Source organism: Amblyraja radiata, chromosome 22 (assembly GCF_010909765.2).
Source record: "Amblyraja radiata isolate CabotCenter1 chromosome 22, sAmbRad1.1.pri, whole genome shotgun sequence".
NCBI classification, from domain to species: Eukaryota; Metazoa; Chordata; class Chondrichthyes; order Rajiformes; family Rajidae; genus Amblyraja; species Amblyraja radiata.
In genome coordinates this window covers 17,382,450-17,408,854 of record NC_045977.1, presented here as the reverse complement: position 1 = coordinate 17,408,854, position 26,405 = coordinate 17,382,450, and the positions used below count along the sequence as shown (strand labels likewise).

The 26,405-nt window shown below is 44.8% G+C and overlaps 1 protein-coding gene across 1 annotated transcript in view; it reads right to left on the bottom strand.

Annotated features, from left to right (window-relative positions):
• Window positions 1-26,405, bottom strand: part of cacna1h (calcium voltage-gated channel subunit alpha1 H) — a 167,904-nt gene that overhangs the window by 123,539 nt on the left and 17,960 nt on the right. Inside the window, exon 5 of the mRNA XM_033040491.1 lies at window positions 17,464-17,773. Coding sequence (XP_032896382.1) covers window positions 17,464-17,773 — 310 coding nt within the window. The remainder of the gene's footprint in view (window positions 1-17,463; window positions 17,774-26,405) is intronic.

Here is a 26,405-nt window from a genome sequence, read left to right as displayed (position 1 = left end):
AATCCAATATTAGTGCGAACGGGTGATGGATTTTTGGCATGGACCGAAGGGCCTAATTCCATGCTGTGTCATTCAATTCAATTCAATTCAATTCAATTCAATGGCGGATATCCTCTGACTCAGTTTTATAAGGGAATCCATCCCCTGTACAATAAACTGCCAATCCCTTCGTTTATAGCATATTAAACAAAAAATAAGGACCACTGATGAAATAATGTCAAAGCTGTTCCAGCACACTTTCATCGCGATGGAGACCATTCAGGCTGTCACTACAGGTGCCTACATTCTGTTTACAGCTCTTGCTAAAAAAAAACCACTTCAGATCCTCACAGCAGGTTGCGTTTATTTATTCAGTGGGTCTGCTGTCATGTTTCTAATCCCTAGTGGGCGGCACTGAAACCTGGGGTTTTGGAAAGCCACAGCCTACTTCATAGTTCACACATTTTCTGTCGGCATTAGCAAGGAGTTCAGGAGAGAAACATCACAGGGTGCTTTCAAGTCTCGGTGAATATTGGTTGCCGTTGAGTTGCACCTTAATTAGCAGCTACCGAGAGATTGAGCTTAGTTTAGTTTTAGTGAGGCAGCATGCTTATATATATATATCAGTATATATACAAATAAACAACAGACAATAGAATTTAAAGATATAGTACGGAAACAGCCCTTTGGCCGACTGCGTCCGCGCCGACCAGCAACCATCCCGTACACCTAGTGCTATCCTGCACACTAGGAACAATTTACAATCTTTACTGAAGCCAATTAACCCACAAACCTGTACGTCTTTGGAGTGTGGGAGGGAACCGGAGCACCCGGGGAAAACCCACGCGGTTACAGGGAGAACGTAAAAAACAGTACAGACAATAGGTAATAGGTGCAGGAGTAGGCCATTCGGCCACTCGAGCCAGCACCGCCATTCACTGTGATCATGGCTGATCATCCACAATCAGTACCCCGTTCCTGCCTTCTCACCATATCCCCTGACTACGCTATCTTTAAGAGCTCTATCTAACTCTCTCTTGAAAGCATCCAGAGAATTCCACAGATTCATAACTCTCTGGGTGAAAAGGTGTTTCCTCATCTCCTTTCTAAATGGTACTACCCCTTATTCTTACAGCACCCATAGTCCGGATTGAACCCGGGTCTCTGGTGCTGTAAGGCAGCAACTCTACCGCTGCGCCACTGTGCCACCCACTGTGATGTTCCCTGATTTCCTAGAAGGGCCTGTGTGATGCTGTGTAGGTTTATGTGTCTCGATGACTCTACTTTGAGTTCTAGTTTGTTTTAAGACTGCTCAAGGGCTATAAGAAATAAAAGTAGGATTAGGCCATTGGACCTTTTGTACTTGCTTTGGCATTCAAGAATGATTGCCGTGGTGTCACTATTCTGCACAAACCCCTTATTCCTTGATTCCCTTAATATCTCAAAATATTTTGGATGTACTCAGCGCTGAGCTGACATGATCCTCTGAGAGTACATTCCAAAGGTTCATCACTCCCTGGGTGAAGAAATTCGTCCCCATCTACTAGAATGCTGCCTGGATCAGGGGCATTAACAATAAGGAGAGATAGGTCTCTGGCGCTGTAAGGCAGCAACTCTACCGTTGCGCCATCGTGCCGGAGAGTTGAAGCAGCGCCGCCAACTACAGGCAAGGGAAAAGCCAAACAATTAAACAGATGATTTTGGAGTCTCCAGCAGAGGAGGTGATTGTGTCGACACGCTGACGCTTTTTGCTGTTCGGTGGAATCTATCCAACTTGTGCAGAAGTGAATTATTCCTAAATACCTACAGGCTCCCGCCTCTGTATGAGCATCACTCCCTCCTGCTGGTTTGTAAAATGTTTAAGATCCACGGGAAACACATCTTCTTAACTTTCGCAAACACTATTTAACAAATCAAGTTGAATTATGGCACCCTGTGGGTGGTCACTAATTATTTATCAGCAAGTGTAATTATGCAATAAAACTGCTGAATATTCAGCAAACACAGTCGGAGGAAATTTACATTTCTTCACGTGAAATAGAGTGTTTGAAGTTTAAAACAATGCACGTGTATAAAACCGTACAAGACCAACACCAACATGAGCATCCATTACTGTCATTTAGAAATATTTAGAGCCATAATCATACAGAACGGAAACAGGCCATTCGGCCCAACTTGCCCATGCCGACCATCTTACCCCATATATATTGGTCCCACCTACCCACGCTTGGCCCATATCCCTCTTAAGCTATCCTATCCATGTACCAGTCTAAATGTTTCATTTCATTTAAGGACCTGATTAAAATGGCTCTATTAGACAATACAATCTTTCACACGTTAAAAAAACATTTGGACAAGTACATAGATAGGATACGTTTGGGGAGATATGGGCCAAGTGTAGGCAGGTGGGACTATTGTAGATGGGGCATGGTGGTCAGTGTAGGCAAGTGGGGCCGAATGGCCTGTTTCCACCCTGTATGATTCTATGAAAGTTGCTGTTTGAGCACTCTCTGCATTTACTATAAAATTGGTGCTTTAGATCAATGCACTTTATAACTTTAATAATTGTTAATATTGGCCAATCTCTACTATCTTGTTTATGAGTAGGATTTAATCAATTCTGATGTATTTTTTCACACTCTTGCTCAGTCAAGTTTACGGTGATGTTTATCCTTATTTTTATTAACCAGAGGTCATTAAAATGTTGGTATTCCATCTTCACTGGAACATTCAGTGCTAAATGTGGCATTACCAAAGTCAATTATTTCCGAATTTCCTAGGTAAACATTTCCAGGTCATTGGGTTTAACACAAACAATAGTGTTTTTAATTAACTGTAAAATCTGAAACTACAAAGGAATTCGTGTGGGATTTGAGTAAACAGATCCTTGCTTTAAAGGATCCTCATTTAACCTCTGGGATTTGGGGCAGCACAGTGGCGCAGCAGTAGAGTTGCTGCCTTACTGCTACAGAGACCCAGGTTCAATCCTGACTATGCGTGCTGTCTGTATGGAGTTTGTACGTTCTCCCTGTGACCGTGTGGGTTTTCAACGGGTGCTCCGGTTTCCTCCCACATACCAAAGAAATGCAGGTTTGTAGGTTAATTGGCTTCTGTAAATTGCCCCTAATATGTAGGATAGAACTAGTGTATGGTTGATTGCTAGTCAGCACAGACTCAGTGGGCCAAAAGGGCCTGTTCCCACACTGTATGTCTAAACTAAACTAAACTAAACTAAACTAAAGCTGCTAGTTTGTTTGATGCATTAGGTTTATGACCATAGTTAAACATTAGTTATGTTTCAATCGCATCCTTGCTTCATTCAGGGGCTCTGAGTTTAACCCCCATTTGTAGTGGTTTATATGGTATTGGTGTTCATAAGATAAAATGGCTGCTTACTGCCCATATTATAACAGCATCTGCGCTGAAAACCAGTGCTTTTTATTATGATGGTTAACACTTGTATGGTGTACGGGTACCTTTTCAAAGTTTTTCAAATTTTTAGAATTTTTTATATTACAAAAAGATTACTAAACATAGAACATGGAAAAGTGCAGCGCAAGAACAGGCCCTTCGGCCCACAATGTCCATGCCGAACATGATGCCAATACACATGGGTGGTGGATATATAGAATAAGCTGGAAGAGGAGGTAGTTGAGACAAGTACTATAACAACACTCAACACATACTTGGACAGGTACATGGATAAGAAAGGTTTTGAGGGATATGAACCTGATGTGGGCAAATTTCCGTGCTGTATTAGTCTAAGATAAACAAATCTCATCTGCTAGCACATCATCCATATCGTTCCATTCCCTGCAGATCCACATGCCTATACAAACGCCTTGTGCCAATCTGCCTCCACCACGACCATGGCAGCAGGTTACAGGCCGCCACAAACCTCTGTGATTAAAAACAAATTTCCCCGCACATATCCTCTATGCCCATCCACCCTGGGACAAAGGTTCTGACTGTCTACCCTGTCTTTGCTTCTCATCATTTTATATACTTCTAATTGGTTCAACCTCCGACCTTCCAGAGAAAACAATAGTTTAAAAATCCAGTGGAAAGTTTAAAAAGTAAGATTTATTTATTGTTAGGCGGTCAGGCCCTTCAACAGCTCATATGGACAATGATCTGCCATGGACACCAACAGCAAGGGAATGAGCCAGCGTTCATCTCATTTCTGTGACGTAGGAGAGACCGTGTTCCATGTGTATATGGAGTGTGCAACTCCTCATTTGTGTATCTGAAGGGGCTGCTCCTCAGATTCTGGCTGCATTTCAGCCCCACGTTCCTGATATCTGGTCACCCAGTATGGAGAGGGGAGGGTCGGTCCTGGGCCTGGTCAAGGTGGCCATTCATGGGTCCAGGTCAGTTAAGGGTTCTGTCCGAATCATACTGTACTGGTGATTAACTGAATAAAATCTCCTCGTTAAGGGGAAAAATAACAATATACAGACTGGTACCTTCTTACCTACAAAAATAAACACTGCTCAAAAATATTCCATTTTATAATCTTCATTTATGAATACCTCTTTGAAGGTGCAGCAATAGATTTGGAGCCTCACAACCCCACAGAGCCGGGTTTGATACTGACTGCTGGTGCTGTCTGTATGGAGTTTGTACGTTCTCCTGCGTGGGTTTTCTCCAGGGGCTCCAGCTTCCTCCCACACTCCAAAGACGTATGTGTTTGCAGGTTAATTGACTTGGTATAATTGTAAAATTGTCCTCAGTGTGTGTGTGTAGGATAGCGTTAGTGTGCGGGGATTGCTGCTTGGCCCGGACTCGGTTGGGCGAAGGGCCTGTTTGCGCGCTGTATCTCTAAACTAAACATGCCATCTTAAGTGCTTCCAAAGTTTGTTTTGGATTCTATTTTTAACCAGGAAATAGTTCTCACTGAGAACATGTAAGCCGTTCTGTAGTTTTGTTGGATGGAAATTCAACCAGTACCACAGCTGGCAAGACAGAATGAAGGTACAGCTAAACATGCACACTGTACGCACTTCATCCCCAAGTGATTTTGCCACCCGAGGGATTCAGGCCGGAAATTACTGCCATTCCACATAACTGATGATGATTCGCTGTCCATCTAGTTTGTAACCGGTACTCCTGTTCGGCTGTGAGAACGCAGATAGCAACATTCTTTGTGTCACAGACAAATCACTTACTCAGTTTTTGGTCACCATGATATTGGAAGGATGTTGTCAAGTTGGAAAAGGTGCAGAGAAGATTTACCAGGATGTTGCCAGGACGTGAGGGCCTGAGCTACAGGGAGAGGTTGAGCAAGTTAGGACTTTATTCCTTGGCGTGCAGGAAGATGAGGGGTACAAAATCATGAGAGCAATAGCTTGGGAAAGAGTCTTTTGCCCAGAGAAGGGGAATCGAGAACCAGATTCAGTTGCCTGATAGCAGCTGGGAAGAAGCTGTTCCCAAATCTGGAGATGTGCGTTTTCAATGTCTGTACCACTTGCCTGTTGGGAGAGGGAAGAAGAGGGAGTGGCCGGGGTGAGACAGCTCCTTGATTATGCTGGCAGCATGGCTGAGGCAGTGTGAGGTGTAAATAGAGTCAATGGAAGGGAGGAGAATTGGAGCATCAGCATCTCATATTTCACTTGGGCAGCTTACAGCCCAGCAGTATGGATATTGGTTTCTCTAACTTCAACTAACCCCAGCATTCCCTCCCTCTCTATCCCTCCCCCACCCAAGTCACACCAGCTTCTCGTTTTCACCCAACAAACAGCCAACAATGGCCTGTTTCCTTTATCATCATTAAAGCCCTGTCCCACGATACGAGTTAATTCCAAGAGCTCTCCCGAATTAAAAAAAGATCAAACTCGTGGTAAGCACGGAGAATGAACATAGAGGGTACGTCAGAGCTCGGGGACGTCTCTTAGCGGTTCGTAACGCTAACGGCAGGTACTCGGGAAGACTCACTTACGGCAGGTAAGCTCGGGAAGACTCGTGAAGATTTTTCAACATGTTGTATCTGTACATGTTGAAAAATGTCCACGAGAGCCCCGAGTACCGCCGAGCGTCCATTACCGTAAATCTCCGAGTTCGAATCAGGGCAAACTCGGGAGAGCTCTTGGAATGAACTCGTACCGTGGGACAGGGCTTTTACCTTTTTGCATACCTTTCATTCATCGTTCTTTATCTCTCTTCATCATCGTCTATATCTCTCTTGTTTCCCCTTTCCCCAATTAGTCTGAAGAAGGGTTTCGACCCAAAACGTCAATCAGTCCTTCTCTTCCAGAGATGCTGCCGGTCCCGCTGAGTTACCCCAGCTTTTTGTGACTATCAATGGAAGGGAGGTTGGTTTGTGTGACAGTGTGTCTGAAGAAGTGTTTCGGCCCGAAACGTCGCCTATTTCCTTCGCTCCATAGATGCTGCTGCACCCGCTGAGTTTCCCCAGCAATTTTGTGTACCTTTGGTTTGTGTGACAGTCTGGGCTACCTCTTTCTGACAGGAGCACTGATTTCAGCTACCAGCGGACTGCATCTCCAAGGAACTGGCACAGGGCAAGGGTGAACAACATAGAAGGGAAGAGCATCAGGAACTACTGTAGCCATTTTCCCGATGGCCACTAATCAACCTAAAAATGTTCAATTTCTACGTTAAAGTCTCCTGTGACCCCGACTGGGATGTTGACCTTGATGATAACACATACGTATTCACATCATAAACCATATCAGACTGAAACTCAAGGTATTCATTTTTCACAGCGCAACAAACCAACAACTGAACATAACTACGACTAGGACTTATTAAATGTCAGTTTTGAATTGTGCAGTCTATGAAGGCTGGAATTATAGAAGGTATTATTTTTGTTTTTTTGTTTTAGTTCTAGAGATATCATTAGCCCTGTTGTAAGCGTTTGCTATTCTGCAGGCAGGGATATAGTTTTTTTTCTTTCTCTCTGCATCTCCTGTTGTTGTCTTCAGAGGTTGGAATGTCCTCTATTAACCTGAGATAAACAAGGCTAACAGAAAAACACCAATATCTGGTAGACGATTTGTCTGCTTTCGACCGCTGAGGGTATTTGTGAATGATTACATTAACGGAATCGGTCTCTCACAGTCAACCAGGCCTGAGTTCAAGTGTGTTGTGGGATTCAGAGTTCAGATGCCAACGCAGGAGCATTTATTCGGGCTTTTTATTACGTGGGGCGAATAAACTTCATCCCTACGGTGCAAAAACAGACAAGACAAATGTAGACTCACTGAAAAGAAAGCAGACAGATTCAACAGTTCTTTCAGACTCGAACATTCTTGACATTTCTGCACGCCATTATCTCACTGTGTGTTCTGTCACCTTCAAAGGATAAAAGTAACATTCCAACACCAGGAATCAACAAAAAGGATTCAATCTAAGTTCACTTTATGCAGTTGGGTTTTTTTTCTGGATATTCCTGGTTAGCTACTATTACTCATTGTGAGATGGTAGCTGTGAGCTGTCTTCTGGAGCTGTTGCAGTCGTGATAAAGCTATCACAAGTTGCTGCCAATATTTTAGTTTTGTTTTTAGTTTAGGGATAAGGCGCTGAAAAAGGCCCTTCCACCCATCGAGTCCGCACCAACCATCGATCCCCGTTAACACTACCCTACACACTAGGGACAATTTTTACCAAAGCCAATTAACCTACAAACCTTTGTAGTGTGCGTGGGAACTGGAGCACTCTGGGAGAACGTCACCTATCCATTTTCTCCAGAGATGCTGCCTGATCTAACTGTTACTCCAGCACTTTGTGTCCTTTTTAGGTTCTTGAGCTTGATTCCTTGGTTGAAGGGGTTGTCAGATGTAGAAATACTGAGGGGGTTGTGTCTATACCGAATGGAGTTTAGAAGAATGTGAAGTGACCTTATTGAAGCCTAAGGAATTGACAGGATGGAAGTAAGTTCACAAGTCGTTGGAGCAGAATAAGGCCATTCGGCCCATCGACTCTACTCCGCCATTCGATCACAGCCAAAATTAGAACAGCTGTAATCTTAATGAATCGTGAAGCAAACCCATCGAGTCAATATGCAACCTTTTGGCCATGTTTCTTTCAATCATATAATAATAATAATAATAATTATAATAATAATAATAATAATACATTTTATTTATGGGCGCCTTTCAAGAGTCTCAAGGACACCTTACAAAAATTTAGCAAGTAGAGGAAAAACATGTAAGGGGAATGAAATAAATAGTAGAGACATGACTAGTACACAAATTAAAGACAGAATTCAATTCAAAACACAATATGAGGCAATTCAAGCACAGATGAAAAGGGAGGGGGACGTGGGGCTAAGGATAGGCAGAGGTGAAGAGATGGGTCTTGAGGCGGGACTGGAAGATGGTGAGGGACACGGAATTGCGGATCAATTGGGGGAGGGAGTTCCAGAGCCTGGAAGCTGCCCTGGAGAAGGCTCTGTCCCCAAAACTGCGGAGGTTGGACTTGTGGATGGAGAGGAGACCGGCTGATGTGGATCTGAGGGACCGTAAGGGTTGGTAGGGGGAGAGGAGGTCAGTGAGATATGGGGGGGCCAGATGGTGGAGGGCTTTGTAGGTGAGGACCAGGATTTTGTAGGTATCCGGTGGGAGATGGGAAGCCAGTGAAGTTGTTTGAGGACTGGAGTGATGTGATGCCAGGATTTGGTGTGGGTGATGAGTCGGGCGGCTGCGTTCTGGACCAGTTGGAGTCGGTTGATGTAGGTGGAGCTGATGCCAAGGAGAAGTGAGTTGCAGTAGTCCAGTCGGGAGGAGATGAAGGCATGGATGAGTCTTTCAGCAGCGGGAGGTGTGAGAGAGGGTCTGAGTTTGGCGATGTTGCGGTGATGAAAGAAGGAGGTTTTAATGACATGGCGGATGTGAGGCTCAAGGGAGAGGGTGGAATCAAAGATCACACCAAGGTTGCGGGCCTGGGGAGATGGGGAGACAGTGGTGCCGTCGATGGTGAGAGTGGGGTTATTGATTTTGCTGAGTGTGGATTTGGAGCCTATGAGGAGGAATTCTGTTTTATCGCTGTTGAGTTTGAGGAAGTTATGTTGCATCCAGATTTTTATAGCTGACAAACAGGAGTTGATATGGGAGAAGGGGGGGGGGGGGGGGGGGGTTATGGGGGGATTTGGTGCTGAGGTAGATCTGGGTGTCATCTGCGTAACAGTGGAAGTCCAGGTTGAAGTGGCGGAGTATCTGACCAAGGGGGAGGATATAGATGATGAAGAGGAGGGGGCCGAGTACGGAGCCTTGGGGAACGCCTTGAGTGACTGTGGCTGTAGCAGAGGTGTGGTTATGGAGAGAGATGAAGTGGGATCTGTTGGAAAGGTAGGAACAGAGCCAGCTGAGTGCAGAGCCTTCAATGCCGAGGTCTTTGAGTCTGGTGAGCAGGATGTTATGGTTCACTGTATCAAAGGCTGCGCTCAGGTCGAGGAGGATGAGGATATTGAGGGAACCAGTGTCAGCAGAGGTGAGGAGGACGTTGAGGACTTTGAGGAGAGCAGTTTCTGTGCTATGGAGGGGCGAAAGCCAGATTGGAGGGGTTCAAGTAGGTTATACGCAAGGAGGTGGGAATGAAGTTGTGACGCAACGATACGCTCCCGGGTTTTTGAAAGAAAGGGGAGGTTTGAGATTGGGCGGTAGTTAATGAGAGAGGAGGGATCAAGACCAGGTTTCTTTAAGATTGGTGTGACAGCAGCAGTTTTGAAAGCGGAGGGGACAATTCCTTGGGACAATGAGGAGTTGAAGAGATTAGTGAGGTAGGGGCAGAGAACGGGGAGGCAGGACTTCAACAGGGGAGTGGGGAGAGGGTCGAGGGAGCAGGTAGTGGGTTTGGAAGAGCTGATGAGTTTGGAGATTTCAGTAGGGGTGACCAGGTCAAACTGGGAGAGGAAGCAGTGTGGAGGAGGGGTAAGGAGGTCAGTGGAGATGTTGAAAGGAGGGGCCTTGGTAGGTGGTGGAGTAAATGCTGGGGAGTCGGGTACAGGGGATAACGATTGATAGATGGTGCTGATTTTATCAGCGAAAAAGTGGAGGAATGAGTTGCAGAGATCCGGAGTAGAGGTAGGGAGAGTGTTGGCTCGAGGCTTGAGGAGGTTGCCCACTGTGGAGAAGAGGGTTCTGCGTTTTGGCAGGGGTCGGTGAATATGGAGGAGAGGTAGGCAGATTTTGCAGCAATGAGGGCATCTTTGTAGTCAGTGAGGTGGAGTTTGTAAGCTTCAAGGTGGACTGTGAGAGATGATTTATTTGTGAGTCGTTCAAGTCGGCGACCAGTCTGTTTCAGCTTACGAAGTGCAGGTGTGTACCAGGGTGAGGATGTGTTGAAAGTTACGGTTCTTGTTTTGAGGGGGGCCAGAGTGTTAAGGGAGGTAGACAAGGTGGAGTTGAGATGGTTTGTGAGATCATCAGGTGAGATATGGGTTGAGTCCAGGGGGAGAGTGGTGGAGAGCAGGTCAGAGAGATGGTGGGGATCAATGGATTTTAGATTACGGAAGGTGATTTCTCGGAGGAAGCGGGGGCGAGGTGTCGGAGAAGGGATGGTGAACCGTATAAGCTTATGATCAGAGAGGGGGAAGAGGCATGGATGGAGGTCGAGTACCGGTTGATTTGTGGAGCAGACCAGGTCAAGGATGTGACCTTTGTCATGGGTGGGAAAGGTGACGTGCTGAGTGAGAGAGAAGTTGTCAAGTAAAAAGGCGAATTCAGATGCGAGCTTGCAGGTGGGGGAGTCCATATGAATATTTAAGTCACCAATATAGCGTGGACACAGGCCCTTCGGCCCAATTTGTCCATGCCGACCAAAAAGCCCCATCGACACAAGTTCCACCTACCCACATTTGGCCCATATTCCTCTGGACCTTTCTTATCCATGTACCTGTCCAAATTATTTTAAATATTGTTATAGTATCTGCCTCAACTACCTCATCTGGCAGCTCGTTCCATATACACACCAACCACTGTGTGGAAAAAGTTGCCCTTCAGGATCTGATTAAATCTTTCCCCTCTCACCTTAAACCTATGTCCTCTGGTTCGATTCCCCTACTCTGGGTAAAGGACACTGTGAATCTACTGTATCTCTTCCCTTCGTGTTGTTATACACCTCTATAAGATCACCCCATGTCCTCCTGTGCTCCAAGGAATAAAGTCCTAGCCTGCTCATGCCCTCTGTCCTCGGAAATATTCTCTGCACTCTTTCCACCTTAACTATGTCTTTCCTATAGCAGGGCGACCAAAACTTAACATAGAAACAAAGAAACATAGAAAATAGGTGCAGGAGTAGGCCATTCGGCCCTTCGAGCCTGCACCGCCATTCAATATGATCATGGCTGATCATCCAACTCAGAATCCTGTACCTGCCTTCTCTCCATACCCCCTGATATCTTTAGCCACAAGGGGCACATCTAACTCCCTCTTAAATATAGCCAATGAACTGGCCTCAACTACCTTCTGTGGCAGAGAATTCCAGAGATTCACCACTCTCTGTGTGAAAAATGTTTTTCTCATCTCGGTCGTAAATGAGAAGTACACCAAATGTAGCCTTGTACAACTGTAACATAACATCCCAACTTATATAGACATAGTTGGCACATGGATGGAGACTACCTCGAAAGACTACAGGTTTGTTGCCTGGAGTTTAAAGTGATCCAAGGAGCATTCAAATTCAACAAGGACCTGAGCAGCATTTAGAAATAAGGAACTGCAGATGCTGGTTTACCATGAAAAGAGGCAAAGTCCTGGAGTAACATAGCGGGCCAGGCAGCATCCCTGGAGAACATGGATGGATGATGTTTTGAGATGGGACCGTTCTTCAGACTGATTATGTTATACTGATTGTACTATACTATCTATTCCCCCCATGATCTTTACACACCTCCACAATATCACCCCTCATCCTCTGCGCTCCAAGGAATAGAGTCCCCCCCCCCCCCCCACCCCCTCCTCCTACAATCAGTTTGAAGAAGGGTCCCAATCCAAATTGTCAGCGTTCCATGTTCTTCAGGGATGCTGCCTGACGTGTTGAGATACTCCTGCACTTTGTGTCTTTTCTCAGCAACATTTTACTGTCAATGTTAAACAAACTCACATTCTAAATTTTACATGGATTACACGCCTTTGACCATTCATGGTGCTTTGGTGCTTTTCAGAGGGAAGAATTCTTTGAAGAACCGTCCCCAGTATTTTAATCTTAATTCCTCATGTGGCCAGTCCAAGGTGAAGTAGTTTACTTGTCACTGCAGCTCAGAATCAACAAAGATCCCAATTGGGGACCTGCTCCCTTCAATACAATACAATATACAATATAATACGGTTTATTTGTCACATTGCACATAAAGTGCAAGTGAAATGAATATGTCAGCAACGGTACAATGATAAAGAACACACACAAAAACACAATAAAAATGTAACATAAACATCCACCACAGCATTCATCACTGTGGTGGAAGGCACGCAATTTGGCCAGTCCTCCTCCATTTTCGCCCGTGGTCGGGACCTCAACCCTCCGCAGCCGTTGCTGCGGGCGTCCAGATGGTAAAAGGACAAGGTACAAGTCCAGGTAAGTCCAGGATCGGCTCTTCCCCACCGGAGACCGTGGCTTTAAGTTGGTGTAGGCCGCAGGCCGGCGGTCGAGATTTAAAGTCTAAAGTTCCCGCCGCGCCGCAGCCAGAAGCACCGCAGATCGCAGGGCCGGCGGTCGAAGCTCCCCTCCAGGGGTGATGGTAAGTCGCCACCGCGCCCGCGGTAGAAGTTGGCCGTGGGCCGGCAGTGATGGCTTCTTCTTCCCCCGGGTTCCCCATGAGGGATCCCGGGCTGTAGACGCCGCGCCAGCTGGAACTCTGCAGACCGCGCATGGCTTCAGGCTGCCGGCTGCCCCGGGCCAGCGAAACGGAGCGCTCCACTCCAGCGAGCCCCAGCGAGGGCTCACCCGCTCCACGCCGAGAGTCCACGCTGCGCCCGCCGCTGAAGCCCCGGCCGCGTCTCCGGGAAAGGCCGCGCCGATCCTTGCTGTTAGGCCACGGGGGAGGCGACCTGGAAAAAGTCGCCTCTCCATGGAGGAAGCGGCCAAAACGGATTCCCCCTCACCCCCCCACACCACCCCCCACACAAAACACACAAAGAAACATTAAAAACATACTTTAAAACATACTAAAAAAAATAAAAAAAGTTGAAAAAACTAACGCGCTGCTGACAGGGCTGCCGCCATTGCAGCGCCCCCACCGATAGTGTTATTCAATGCAGCTACTCACAATCAGGGCCCTTTGAGGGGAATTTAAACATTGATCACTTTCTGAAGAAGGGTTTCGGCCCGAAACGTCGCCTATTTCCTTCGCTCCATAGATGCTGCTGCACCCGCTGAGTTTCTCCAGCATTTTTGTGTACCTTTGATCACTTTCATGCTCAGTTACCTTAACCAATCTTTTTAGTGCTTTGTACTTTTTTTAGTATCTTTTTAGAGATACAGCGTGGAAACAAGCCCATCGGCACACCGTGTCCACGCCGAACAATGATCACCATTTGTGTGTAGATGCAGATGCTGGTTTACGTCGAAGATAGACACAAAATGCTGGAGTAACTCAGCGGGTCAGCAGCATCTTTGGAGAAAAGGAATAGGTGACATATCGGGTCGAGACTCTTCTTCAGACTGAGGGGAGAGGGTGACTAGAGGTATGGAAAGGTGCAATACAAATTAGAGCAGCAATCACTCATACACTAGTTCTCTCCTGCACACTAGGGACAATTTACAGACTGTCGTTTAACCTACAAAGCTGCATATCTTTTGAGTGTGGGAGGAAACCGGAGCACCCAGAGAAACCTTGCGCAGTCACGGGGAGAACATACAAAACTCCGTGCAGACAGCACCCGTGGTCAGGATCGAACCCGGGTCTCTGGCGCTGTAAAACAACAACCGTACCGCTGCGCCACTGTGCTGCCCCATTTTTACTTGAAGTAAACACAACCTCAACCATTGATGAAGTTGATTTCCTCTGTGCAAATATCTGAATCAAATTTACTCAATTTGTTTAGCTTATTTAGTTATTTAGCGATACAGCATGACAACAGGCCATTCGGAATAGAGAAATTACAAGAAGTTCTGTATCAAAAACAACCAGTATTTATATCAGTAGCATCTTCCCTTATGAAGAGGCCATTCACTCATTCGCAGTAGTTCTATGTTATCCCACCTTTGCATCCATTCCTACACATGAGGGGCAATATGCAGAGGCCAGTTAACCTACAAACCTACACAGCTTTGGGATGTGAGAGGAAACTGGAGCACCCGAGGAAACCCACGTGGCCAGAAAGAGCCCGTTCAAACTCCACACAGACAGCATCCGAGGTCAGGATCGAACCCGGGTCTCTGGCGCCATGAGTTAGCAACTCTGCCAGCTGCATCACCGTGCCACTGGAGTACAGAAATTCTAAGGACTTCTGTGTCAAAAGCAACCAGTATTAATGTCAGGAACATGTGTTCTTATGAAATAAATCAGCCACTCAGACCATCAGTCAAGCAGAACAATCCCATCAGAACCCGTTTTACCACTTATTTCCCTGTAACCTTTTTTCCCCTGATAACCATGAATTATTAGGGGTGGCACAGTGGCGCGATGGTAGAGTTACTGCCTTACAGTGTCAGAGACTCGGGTTCGATCCTGACTACGCATGAAGTCTATACGGAGATTGTACGTTCTCCCTGTGCCCACGTGGGTTTTCTCCGGGTGCTCCGGTTTCGTCCCACATCCCAAAGACATACAGGTTTGTGGGTTAATAGGCTTCTGTAAAATTATAAATTGTCCCTGGTCTGTAGGATAGTGCTGGTGTGTAGGGGGTGATCGCTGGTCGGCGCGGACTCGGTGGGCCGATGGTCCTGTTTCCACGCTGTATTTCTAAAGATCTAAACTCTTTCAACGTCATCGCTGATCCTTCTACAACCGCCTACACTCGGGACTAGTCACAGAAGCAAAGTAACCAACCGGCACATCTCTGGCACGTGTGGGAGGAAGCCAGTGCATCCATATATCACAAGGAATACAAGCACTCAACTCCAACCCCTATTTTCTTGAGCTCTTGTGTTGCCACAGACAGTACGGAAGGTCAGAATAGAACATTAACTGCTGTAATCTTCCAGAGGTAAGGATCAGAGAAGCTCATTTTCACTATTTATCGCACATGTTGAAGGAGAACAAATAATTTGCAAAGTAATCTCTCTTATCTCTGTTTAAGAAAGACCTGCAGATGCTGGAAAAATCGAAGGTAGACAAAAATGCTGGAGAAACTCAGTGGGCGAGGCAGCATCTATGGAGCGAAGGAATAGGTGACGTTTCGGGTCGAGACCCTCCTTCAGACTTCTCTTATCTCTGTAGTCAGGCATTAAGAGAGGAGGTGCCCGACTCGGATGTCCAAGCCGCTGAGGAGGTCCTCCAGTCCCGATGTCGGACTTCCATCATCTCGGCGAGCGGGCCTGAACATCGGGCCGCCCAGAGCAGCGAGAGCAGAGGGCTCGGGAGCCCCTGACCATGGGTGAACATCAGGAACATTAGAGGAAGATGACCGACTTTGGTGCCTTCCCTCACAGTGGGAAACATTTGACTTCACAATTCGCAACTCATCAACCCTGTCACACAACCTTTTGCTGTTAATCTTTCCAAATATCACATATCCATGTTCTCCAAAGATGCTGCTTGACCAACTTAGCTACTTCAACACTTTGTGTTCTTTTGCGTAAACCAGCATCTGCAGTTCCTTGTTTCTGCTAAGAGTTGAACACTAACTCCGCTATTTCTCTTCTCCAGCTTTCACCCCCCTACGTTTGCACAGTGGCACAGCTGGTAGAGTTGTTGCTTTACAGCGCCAGAGATCCGGGTTCAAACCTGACTATGGGTGATGTCTATACGGAATTTGTAGGTTAATTGGCTTTGGTAAAAATTATTAATTGTCCTTAGTGTGTAGGATGGTGGTAACGTACGGGGTGATTGCTGGTTGACTCAGACTTGGTGGGCTGAAGGGCCTGTTTCCACATTGTATTGCTAAACTAAATTAAACTAAACTAAACCAAACCAAACTTGCCAGAGAACACATTGCTGAGAGTTTAATTGGGAAGCAACAGAATTTGTGAGACAGCACTGGATGTTGCCATGCAATGTTACAGTATTTTCTCTGGTCACCACTCAAGACCTTGGGAAAGGTTATACTCAGGGAGTTGAAGCAATATGAGCTGATGGCCTGTACTAAACTAGTGGTCATCTCTTGGAGACACAAAGAACAGCAGGTGCTGGAGCTTTGAGCAAAACACAAAGAGCTGGAGAAACTCAGTGGGTCAGGCAGCATCTGGAGAGGGAATGGACAGGCGATGTTTTGGGACAGGACCTTTCTTCAAATTGATGGTAATTTAGCCTAGTTTAGAGATACAGTGCAGAAACAGGCCCTTCGGTCCACCAAGTCCACGCCGACCAGCGATGACCCTCCTACATTAGCACTAACCTACACACTAGGAACAATTTACAATTAACAGAAGCCAATTAACCTACAAACCTGAACGTCTTTGGAGTGTGGAAGGAAAAACCCACTGGGTGAATGTACAAACTCCGTACAGATGGCACCCATAGTCAGGATTGAAATTTTGCCCCTTTCATCTTAATTATGCCCCCCTCGTCTTTGATTTTTCCACCCTGGGAGAAAAGGTTTTGGCTCTCTACCCGATCTAAGCCTTTCATAATTTTATATACTTCAACCAGAAGACAGGAGAATGGGGTTGAGAGGGAAAGATACAACAGCCATGACTGAATGGTGGAGTAGACCTGATGGGCCGAATGGCGTAATTCTGCTTCAAGATGTTGTGAACCTATGAACATGAACTTTCCTCTGATGTTTCAGAGCAAACAATCCATTTGTCCAACATTTCCTTGTAGCTAATTGGCTTTACTTTAGACTTTAGACTGGGCGGCACAGTTGCGCCACGGTAGATTTGCTGCCTTACAGCGCCAGAGACTTAGGTTCAATCCTGACTATGGGTTTGCCTGTATACAGTTTGTACATTCTCCCTGTGACCTGCGTAGGTTTTTTCTGGGAGCTCCGGTTTCGTCCCACACTCCAAAGATATACAGGTTTGAAGGTTAATTGGCTTGGTAAAATTGTAAATTGTCTCTAGAGTGTGCAGGATAGTATTAATGTGTGGGGATCGCTGATCAGCGCGGACTTGGTGGGCTGATGGGCCTGTGTCCGTGCTCTGTCTCTAAACTAAACTAAACTAAACCAAACTAAACCAAACCAAACCAAACTAAACCAAACCAAACTAAACTAAGCTAAACTAAACCAAACCAAACTAATGGTCTCTCCTCAACATCCGGCGTTTCAGAGAGAACAATCCAGGATTGTCCAGCATCTCCTTGTAGCTAACAGCTTCAAACAAAGACAATGAATTAATTTGGAACATGAATAATTTTTCTACTTATTGCCTGAAATGGAACTGGACAAGCAAACAAATACATATAATATCGATCCAGGACCTTACCTGAAAAATAGCGATCCAGGCATATCCTATATTATCAAAATTAATGGCGCCCTTATGCGGGTTGACGTCTCCTGTTCTGCACACATTGTAATATTGATTCCAGTTTATGCAGCCACTGGCGTTCTTCACTTCCTCACCGTAATTTGGGTGGTTGTTAGAATCTAAGCTAAGAAAACATTCAGCTCCATTTTCCTTCATATTTGGAAGCTCCTGACATTTCTGCATGCCATTATCCCGCGGCAGGGAGCAAATGAATGGCATCTCATCCCCAACATTCTGGTAATATTGAGGTAAAGAAACATTGTAATACCTAGAAATAAAACGAGAGGACAATTAGGCAATGCTCAGTCTCTTCGCACTATAGTTTACAGAGATAAACATAGAAAATAGGTGCAGGAGTAGGACATTCGGCCCTTCGAGCCAGCACCACCAGTCAATATAATCATGGCTGATCATCCAAAATCACCACCCCGTTCCTGCTTTCTCCCCATATCCTGTGACTCCGTTAGCATAAATTCAAGTACAAAAGGCATGTATTTCACAGACAGGAGAAAAAGATTATTACATGTTATTCACAGTTATTATGTATCTGTACACTGTAAATAGCTCGATTGTAATCATGTATTGTCTTTCCACTGACTGGTTAGCACGCAACAAAAGCTTTTCACTGTACCTCGGTACACGTGACAATAAACTAAACTCAACTCAAAAGATCCACAATAGAACATTGAACATAGAACGTGAAAGAGTATAGCACAGGAATAGGCCCTTCGGCCCACACGGTGTATGCTGTGTACAATGCCATGACCAACAATCACATCATTACTTAATAACTTATGCTTCATAAAGTGAACACTCATATCTGCAATTCAATATGTAGCAATGTTACAAAATTTTGAGATTTTAAAAATCAAGTCTGTAATTTATCCCATCAGATAAAGCATAAAAATAAGTTTAATTTGACACCTAATTCACTTTCATATCTCAAGTATTTAAAAAGTTATGGCCATTTTCATACTGGGAAATGAGCATCTTGTTCCCTATTGATTTTCTATGGACATAACAAAAAAGCTGTGATCGTGAACAGTCAAAAGCCCATAACTTTCTTAAAAATTAAGAGAACTGAATGAAATTTTCAGTTATCATAGATTGAAGCATTCTGAAACAAATATAAAATAATCTTACTTGGATGACCTGAAATTAAAGCATATAATTAGTTAGTTACCTAATTGTAGCTAATTTCAGACTTCAATTACTAGATCTAAACATCTATCCATTTCTTAATAAATGATTAACATTTTTAAATAGCCTAAATGTCCAAATAATATTCACAAATAATTCACAATAAAACATGATTTTTAAATCTCATTTACATTAATTTATAGGCCAAATGGAAGGAATTTAGTGTTCAATTGCTGCAAATTAAAGTCCATTTTAAATCAGCTTTCCAGTGGGTCCCTGTGGAACGCGCTGGTTTAGAACGTTCACATTGCGGTAGATTTGTGCCCCAAATGCCGAGAAAAATACTGCGGGATATAATGGGGCCAAATTGAGCTACTCGCAATATTAAACTTTGTATAAAGGGTTCTTTAAAAGCCCTTTTTAATGTAAAAATATACAACCTAACTTCTGTGGTTTGCTTTATGGGACCCTGCGGTTGCTGGCGGTCGCGGGTTTAAAGATTGATTTTTAAACTACTATAACTATTATTCAAGGCCTTTAAAACTAATAATAGCTTTTGCGACGGGGTCTTCCAGCGATTTTTCGTTAATAATTAACTAGGCTGAACATTTTCGATTGGAACAGCTTAGAGAAAATCGCGTTTTAAACCCGCCCCCTCTAAACGGCGCCAAAATCGCGCACACCCACAACGGCAGATTTTCAACGACGCTTCAGGTAGGCTTTGCAACATACCTACAATATGGTTCACATTTACTCCAAGCATCTTTAAACTACCTTTTGTGCTTGGCAATGATAATTACTACAACTGCTTGGGGTTTCTTTCAAGTCGTAGAGTTGCTACCTCACAGCGAGCGCCAGAACCCCAAGTTCGATCCTGAGCTTGGGCGCTGTCTGTGTGGTTTGCACGTTCCCCCTGTGACTGCGCGAGTTTTCTCCGGGTCCTCCAGCTTTGTCCCACATCCCAAAGACGTGTGGGTTTGTAGGTGAATTGGCCTCTGTACATTTCCCCTAGTGGTGTGGGAGTGGGTGGGAAAGTGGGATAACATCGAACTAATGCGAAGGCCACGGTGTCTTGAAGACATTGAGATAGGAATTTTGTCATAAAGTGCAGGCACCTACATATATAACTTTTTTTTTTCACCATTTGTACACTGAATTTTAATTCTGAAACCCCATTGATTTTTACAAAAGCATATTTGAAATTGAAGAATATGCATAAACTGCCTCACTGCGCATTATGTGTCTGTGATGAAGCTTGAAATTATATGCTTTTAGTTCCCTGTTAGGGCAAGATATCTTCGGCCGCAGGTGCAGTCTGTTTGAGTGTAGGTCCCATGACAACATCAGTCCCTGATGTTCGCTGTTCATATACCTCCAGCAGGCGGGTTTTGATAAAAATCGTAAACCAAGATCTTAAACAATTTTTCCTCAGGCTAAATGGTGCCATTTTAAGCAATGAAGTTGACGGAGACAAGGGTTAAAATCTTCCAAAGATAGAAACAAAATGCTAGTGTAACCCAGCGGGTCTGGCAGCGTCTCTGGAGGAAAGGAATAGGTGATGTTTCGGGTTGAGACTCTTCTTCAGACTGAGAGTCAGGGGCGATGGAAACTAGAGGTTTGAGACGGTTCAGACGGTTCACAAATTAGAGCTGGCACCGATGACCCCAGGAAAGGTGGCCTAAAGAAGGGTCTCTACCCTTACCGTCTCCTATTTCTTTTCTCTAGAGATGCTGCCTGACCCGCTGATTTACTCTAGCATTTTGTGTCTATTTTCGGTGTAAACCAGCATCTGCAGTTCCTTCCTACACAGTAAAATCTTCCATATCTTTAAACACCCACGGAGCCCCTTGTCCAACATCGGTATAAAATATACAGCAGCCTCAGTTGAGTCATACAACACGGAAACAGGCCCTTCAGCCCAACTCATCCAGGATCACCATGGATGCCCTATATAACCTTGTCCCATTCGGCCACATTTGGCCCACAAGTCTCTGTGGATCTGTGGGAAGAGAAACAGAGTTGACCCAAAGACACAAGATGCTGTAATCTGGAGCATTTGATGAGTCACAGTGTCATACAACATGGAAACAGACCCTTTGGCCCAAATTGCCCATGCTGACCAAGATGCTTTATCTACTCCAGTCCTATCTGTTTGCATTCAGCCCATATATTTCTAAACCGTTCCTATCCATACCTGCCCATGTATCTGTTACTGTACCTGCTTCACCAAGCTCCTCTAGCAGCTCATTCCATCTACCCACCACCTTCTGTGTGACAAGGTAACTCCTCAGGGTCCAACTAAATCATTCCCCTCTCACCCGTTAAGCCTATGACCTCTGGTTCTTGATTCCCCTACTCCCCTGGGTAAATGGCTCTGTGCGTTCACCCTTATCAATTCCCCTCATGATTTTGTCGATAATTCAGAAATTCTCTAGATAGATGATATCCACTCGATTAATCAATACGTCACTGATCCGTCCGTGAACTTAAACCATTCCCTGCCTACATATTAGATCCTTTGAAGGAAGCTTTTTACTCGAGGCAAATGTAGTGCTTGTGTCTTTGCAAATCATGATAACCTACTTCATGTGTCCCATTAATTGGAGAACAATATCCAATATCAAGTCACTTGCAAGCTGCATCTTCAGACCAGATGACTCATTACTAGATGATGCTCCACTCTCAGACATAGCTTTCACACACCATGGGAACCCTCCTCCAATTATCTTAATACCATGCATGAATTTGCATTACTTTCACACAATTTATCCTCCACCGAACCTCGTTCACGACAGGAGATAAACCTCAGATAACGTTCATCGTTCGCTAAATAAAAATTTACAATGCTTTTTATAAACGTAAAAATGCATACAAGCTGAACATGGCACTTGGAACATTTGATGCACCACAGTCAGGATTGTTTTCATAGAACATAGAAAAGTACAGCATTGAAACGGGCCCTTCAGTGCACAATGTCTGTGCCAAACATGATGCTGAGATAAAAGAGACACAAGGTGCTGGAGCAATTCAGCGGGTCAGGCAGCATCTCTGGAGGACACAGATAGGCGACATTTTCGGTTTGCGACTCAAGTTTGGTAGATAGTTGGAAGAGAGCAGGGGCAGGGCAAAACTAGGCAGGTTGATACGGATGAGGGGGATTTTTGAAAGGCAGATGGTGAACAAAGGCCAGAGATGAAAAGACTGATGTGACCAATAGGATCGAAGAGTTGCCAATTGTGAAGCTAGAGGAAGGAATGATGCTGGAATGGGAGGGGGAGGGGGAGATAGGTTTAAGGTGAGGGGGGGAAAGCTTTAATAGGAACCTGAGGGGCAACCTTTATTACACAAAGGATGATGGGTATGGAACAAGCTGCCGGAGGAGGTAGTTGAGGCAAGTACTATCGCAACACTTAAGAAGCATTTAGACAGGTACAAGGACAGGATAGATGTCGAGGGATCTGGGCCAAACACAGGCAGGTGGGACCAGTGTAGATGGGACATGTTGGTCGGCGTGGACAAGTTGGGGCCAAGAGCCTGTTTCTGCGCTGTATGACTATGATTCTATGAATGAATGGCAGAGTAGACTTGATGGGCCGAATTACCTAATTCTGCTCCTATAACTGGTGTACTTTATGGCCTGCATCATGACTGAACCATATCTTTGTCTCCTACATCTGACCATCGACATCCTCGACTCTTCTGATGCCATTCATTGCTTTTAACAGCTTTGTGTTTGCTGGCCTTGTCTCCGTTTCATCATGGATGTGTAACGCTGGGTTGGTACGGCATTGCAGTGCACAGGAATGCAAGAAGCTGCAGAGAGTGGTGAACATAGCCCGATCCATCACAGACACAGCCCTCCCCTACATCAAAAGCATCGAAACGGGACGTGGTGAGTCGCATGTCCTAGTCAGTATCAGTGGTGCGGAGGTGGAAATAATTGAGAGGGTCAACTTCCTTGACGTTACTAATGATCAGTCACGGACCAACATTATTGAAGCCACAGACAAGAAGGCAACTCTACTGCTATGCCACTGTGACGATTTAGTTATATTTATGTATTTACTAGACTAAGTGGGGGGTCCCTGTCACACGGGAGGCCTGGTCCCCAACGCAATCCGATCCCCCAACGCAATATTCAACCACTCACCCATAGCCTTCTCTTCATTCTCTACACTGATGACTGCAGATCCACCCAGCCAAACTGCCACTTTGTAAAATTTGCTGATGACACAGTCCTCCTGTCTCTGCTTCCCAGCCATACACAACATCACAGCTCAGCCCTGCAGGACTTTATAGTATGGTGTGAAAAGTCTTGTCTTGAGCTAAATATAAGCAAAACCAAGGACATGATTGTGACCCTTTTCCCCCCAACAGAGACAGATGGCTGAGGCAGCCACCACTATCATCCAGCAGGAGCCAGTGGAGATAGTGGAGGTATACAAATACCTGGGAACAGCCTTCGACAACCTGCTAAGGTTTTCCTCTAACACAGAGGAAATCCTTAAAAAGTGCCATCAGAGACAGTACCTACTCAGGAAGCTGAAGTCATTTGGGATTAACAAAGACATTCTCACCACATTCTACTACGCATTCATTGAAAATGTAATAACCTTCTCTTTCACTAGCTGGTTCCACTCCATCACCCTGCAAAACAGAAACCGCCTGTTGAATGTGGTCAAGGTCTGCTCAAAAATCATAGAGTAGGTATGTTGCAAAGCCTACCTGAAGCGTCTTTGAAAATCTGCCGCTGCGTGTGTGCGCGATTTTGGCGCCGTTTAGAGGGGGCGGGTTTAAAACGCGATTTTCTCTAGGCTGTTCAAATCGAAGATGATCAGCCTAGTTAATTATTAACGAAAAATCGCTGGAAGACCCCGTCGCAAAAGCTATTATTAGGTTTAAAGGCCTCGTATAATAGTTATAGTAGTTTAAAAATCAATCTCTAAACCCGCGACCGCCAGCAACCGCAGGGTCTCATAAAGCAAATAGCAGAAGTTAGGTTGTATATTTTTACATTAAAAAGGGCTTCTAAAGATCCCTTTATACAAAGTTTAATATTGCGAGTAGCTCAATTTGGGCCCATTATATCGCGCAGTATTTTTCTCGGCATTTGAGGCACAAATCTACCGCAATGTGAACGTTCTAAACCAGCGCGTTCCACAGGGACCCACTGGAAAGCTGATTTAAATGGGCATTTATTTACAGCAATTGAACACTAAATTCCTTCCATTTGGTCTATAAATTAATGTAAATGAGATTTAAAAATCATGTTTTATTGTGAATTATTTGTGAATATTATTTGGACATTTAGGCTATTTAAAAATGTTAATAATTTATTAAGAAATGGATAGATGTTTAGATCTAGTAATTGAAGTCTGAAATTAGCTACAATTAGGTAACTAACTAATTATATGCTTTAATTTCAGGTCATCCAAGTAAGATTATTTTATATTTGTTTCAGAATGCTTCAATCTATGATAACTGAAAATTTCATTCAGTTCTCTTAATTTTTAAGAAAGTTATGGACTTTTGACTGTTCACGATCACAACTTTTTTGTTATGTCCATAGAAAATCAATAGGGAACAAGATGCTCATTTCCGAGTATGAAAATGGCCATAACTTTTTAAATACTTGAGATATGAAAGTGAATTAGGTGTCAAATTAAACTTATTTTTATGCTTTATCTGATGGGATAAATTACAGACTTGATTTTTAAAATCTCAAAATTTTGTAACATTGCTACATAGAGCAGCCCGTCCGAACTCTCACTGCCCTATGCGGCCAACAGTCTGTAAAGTTAACACGCAGGATTCTTCAGGACCCCTCTCACATCCTGTTTCCTGAGTTTGAGTGGCTCCCCTCAGGACGCAGACTCCACTGTCCGGGTTGCCGGACACAGAGGAGGAAGGCAACCTTCATCTCCAGGGCTGTCCAGCTTCTTAATGCTGATCACTGACTCATGAACATATGAAATGAAATAACCTTTTATATGCACTTTTTAATTGAAGCACTAAGGAAGCACTTTAAAACTATTACTATGTGTTGAATGTTGATGTGCGGTGTGTGTTGTGTGATTGTGTAGTGTGTCTGTGAAATGCGTGTGCTTGTGTGATTGTGCAGTATGCGTGCTGCTTATGTTTGTTGATTGTGTCCCTATTTTTTTTAAAAAGCTACTGTAATGCGCCTTTTTAAATTGCCCCTCGGGGACGAATAAAGTGCTTTGAATTGAATTGAATTGAATTGAATAGAATTGAATAGCCCCCAACTGCGCAGGCACGGCTCATTTCCCCTCATCCACCAGCACTCCATCCCCTTCCTCTTCTTTCCCCTCTCCTCCACCCCTCCCCCAATCCCTCCCTCACCTCTCTCTCCTTCTCCATTCCCCTACCCTCAGTCACTCCCTCCCTCCATAACACCTTCCTCCCCTCCCTACCACCCTCCTCTCCCTCTATCTCCCTCTCCCCCACTCTCCTTCCTCACCTCCCCAGGGTCTAGAGGTTGCTGCTCCTCTCCCTTCATGTGTGTACCCTGATTTTTAAGATTTTTTAACCTTAATAACATTTAAAATATTTCACCGATCGGAACAAAACTTGGTGCATTTGCAGCACAGGACAACGGTGAGTAAGGTGGCAAAATTTGTAGTGCTATCGGGTACCGTTTTTGTGCAAATGTAAAAACAATGCAAACCGGAAGAACAAGATGAGAGTTTCAGTTATGTATAGATGGTCTTGAAGGAGAGGATGCTCCTCAAATTGTGAAGCATCTTGGACTATACAGCTCACTCCCCACATGACAGACTGGTTCCACCAAGATGCAGCACAGAACGCCACAGGAGATCCTTCATTCCCTGTGACTATTAAACTGTACAATTACTCCCCCCTTCTGCCATAGGGTAGAGTGACCATCCACCTCCCCCTTCCCCCTCCCCACCCCATCCCCAATTCTGGACTTTCCACTCATCAAGTTAATTTCAAGTTTCATGTATCTTGTTGTATTTTATGACTGTTGGCAGACCAATTTCCCTCCTGGGATTAATAAAGTTCTATCATATCGTAGAGCATCATATGGTACATCTGATCTGTTTAGATAGTGTGCAGTACAAAGCTCGGTACACGTGACAGTATTAAACCCAAACCTAATCACCCCACATTTTTATTATCTTGCTCCTCACCTCACCCCTCACCTCACCTCACCTCACCCCACCCCACTGCTTCCCAGCCATACACAACATCACAGCTCAGCCCTGCAGGACTTTATAGTATGGTGTGAAAAGTCTTGTCTTGAGCTAAATATAAGCAAAACCGAGGACATGATTGTGACCTTTTCCCCCCAACAGAGACAGATGGCTGAGGCAGCCACCACTATCATCCAGCAGGAGCCAGTGGAGATAGTGGAGGTATACAAATACCTGGGAACAGCCTATGACAACCTGCTAAGGTTTTCCTCTAACACAGAGGAAATCCTTAAAAAGTGCCATCAGAGACAGTACCTACTCAGGAAGCTGAAGTCATTTGGGATTAACAAAGACATTCTCACCACATTCTACTACGCATTCATTGAAAATGTAATAACCTTCTCTTTCACTAGCTGGTTCCACTCCATCACCCTGCAAAACAGAAACCGCCTGTTGAATGTGGTCAAGTCTGCTCACAAATCATTGAGCTGCCCGTCCGAACTCTCACTGCCCTATGCGACCAACAGTCAGTAAAGTTAACACGCAGGATTCTTCACGACCCCTCTCACATCCTGTTTCCTGAGT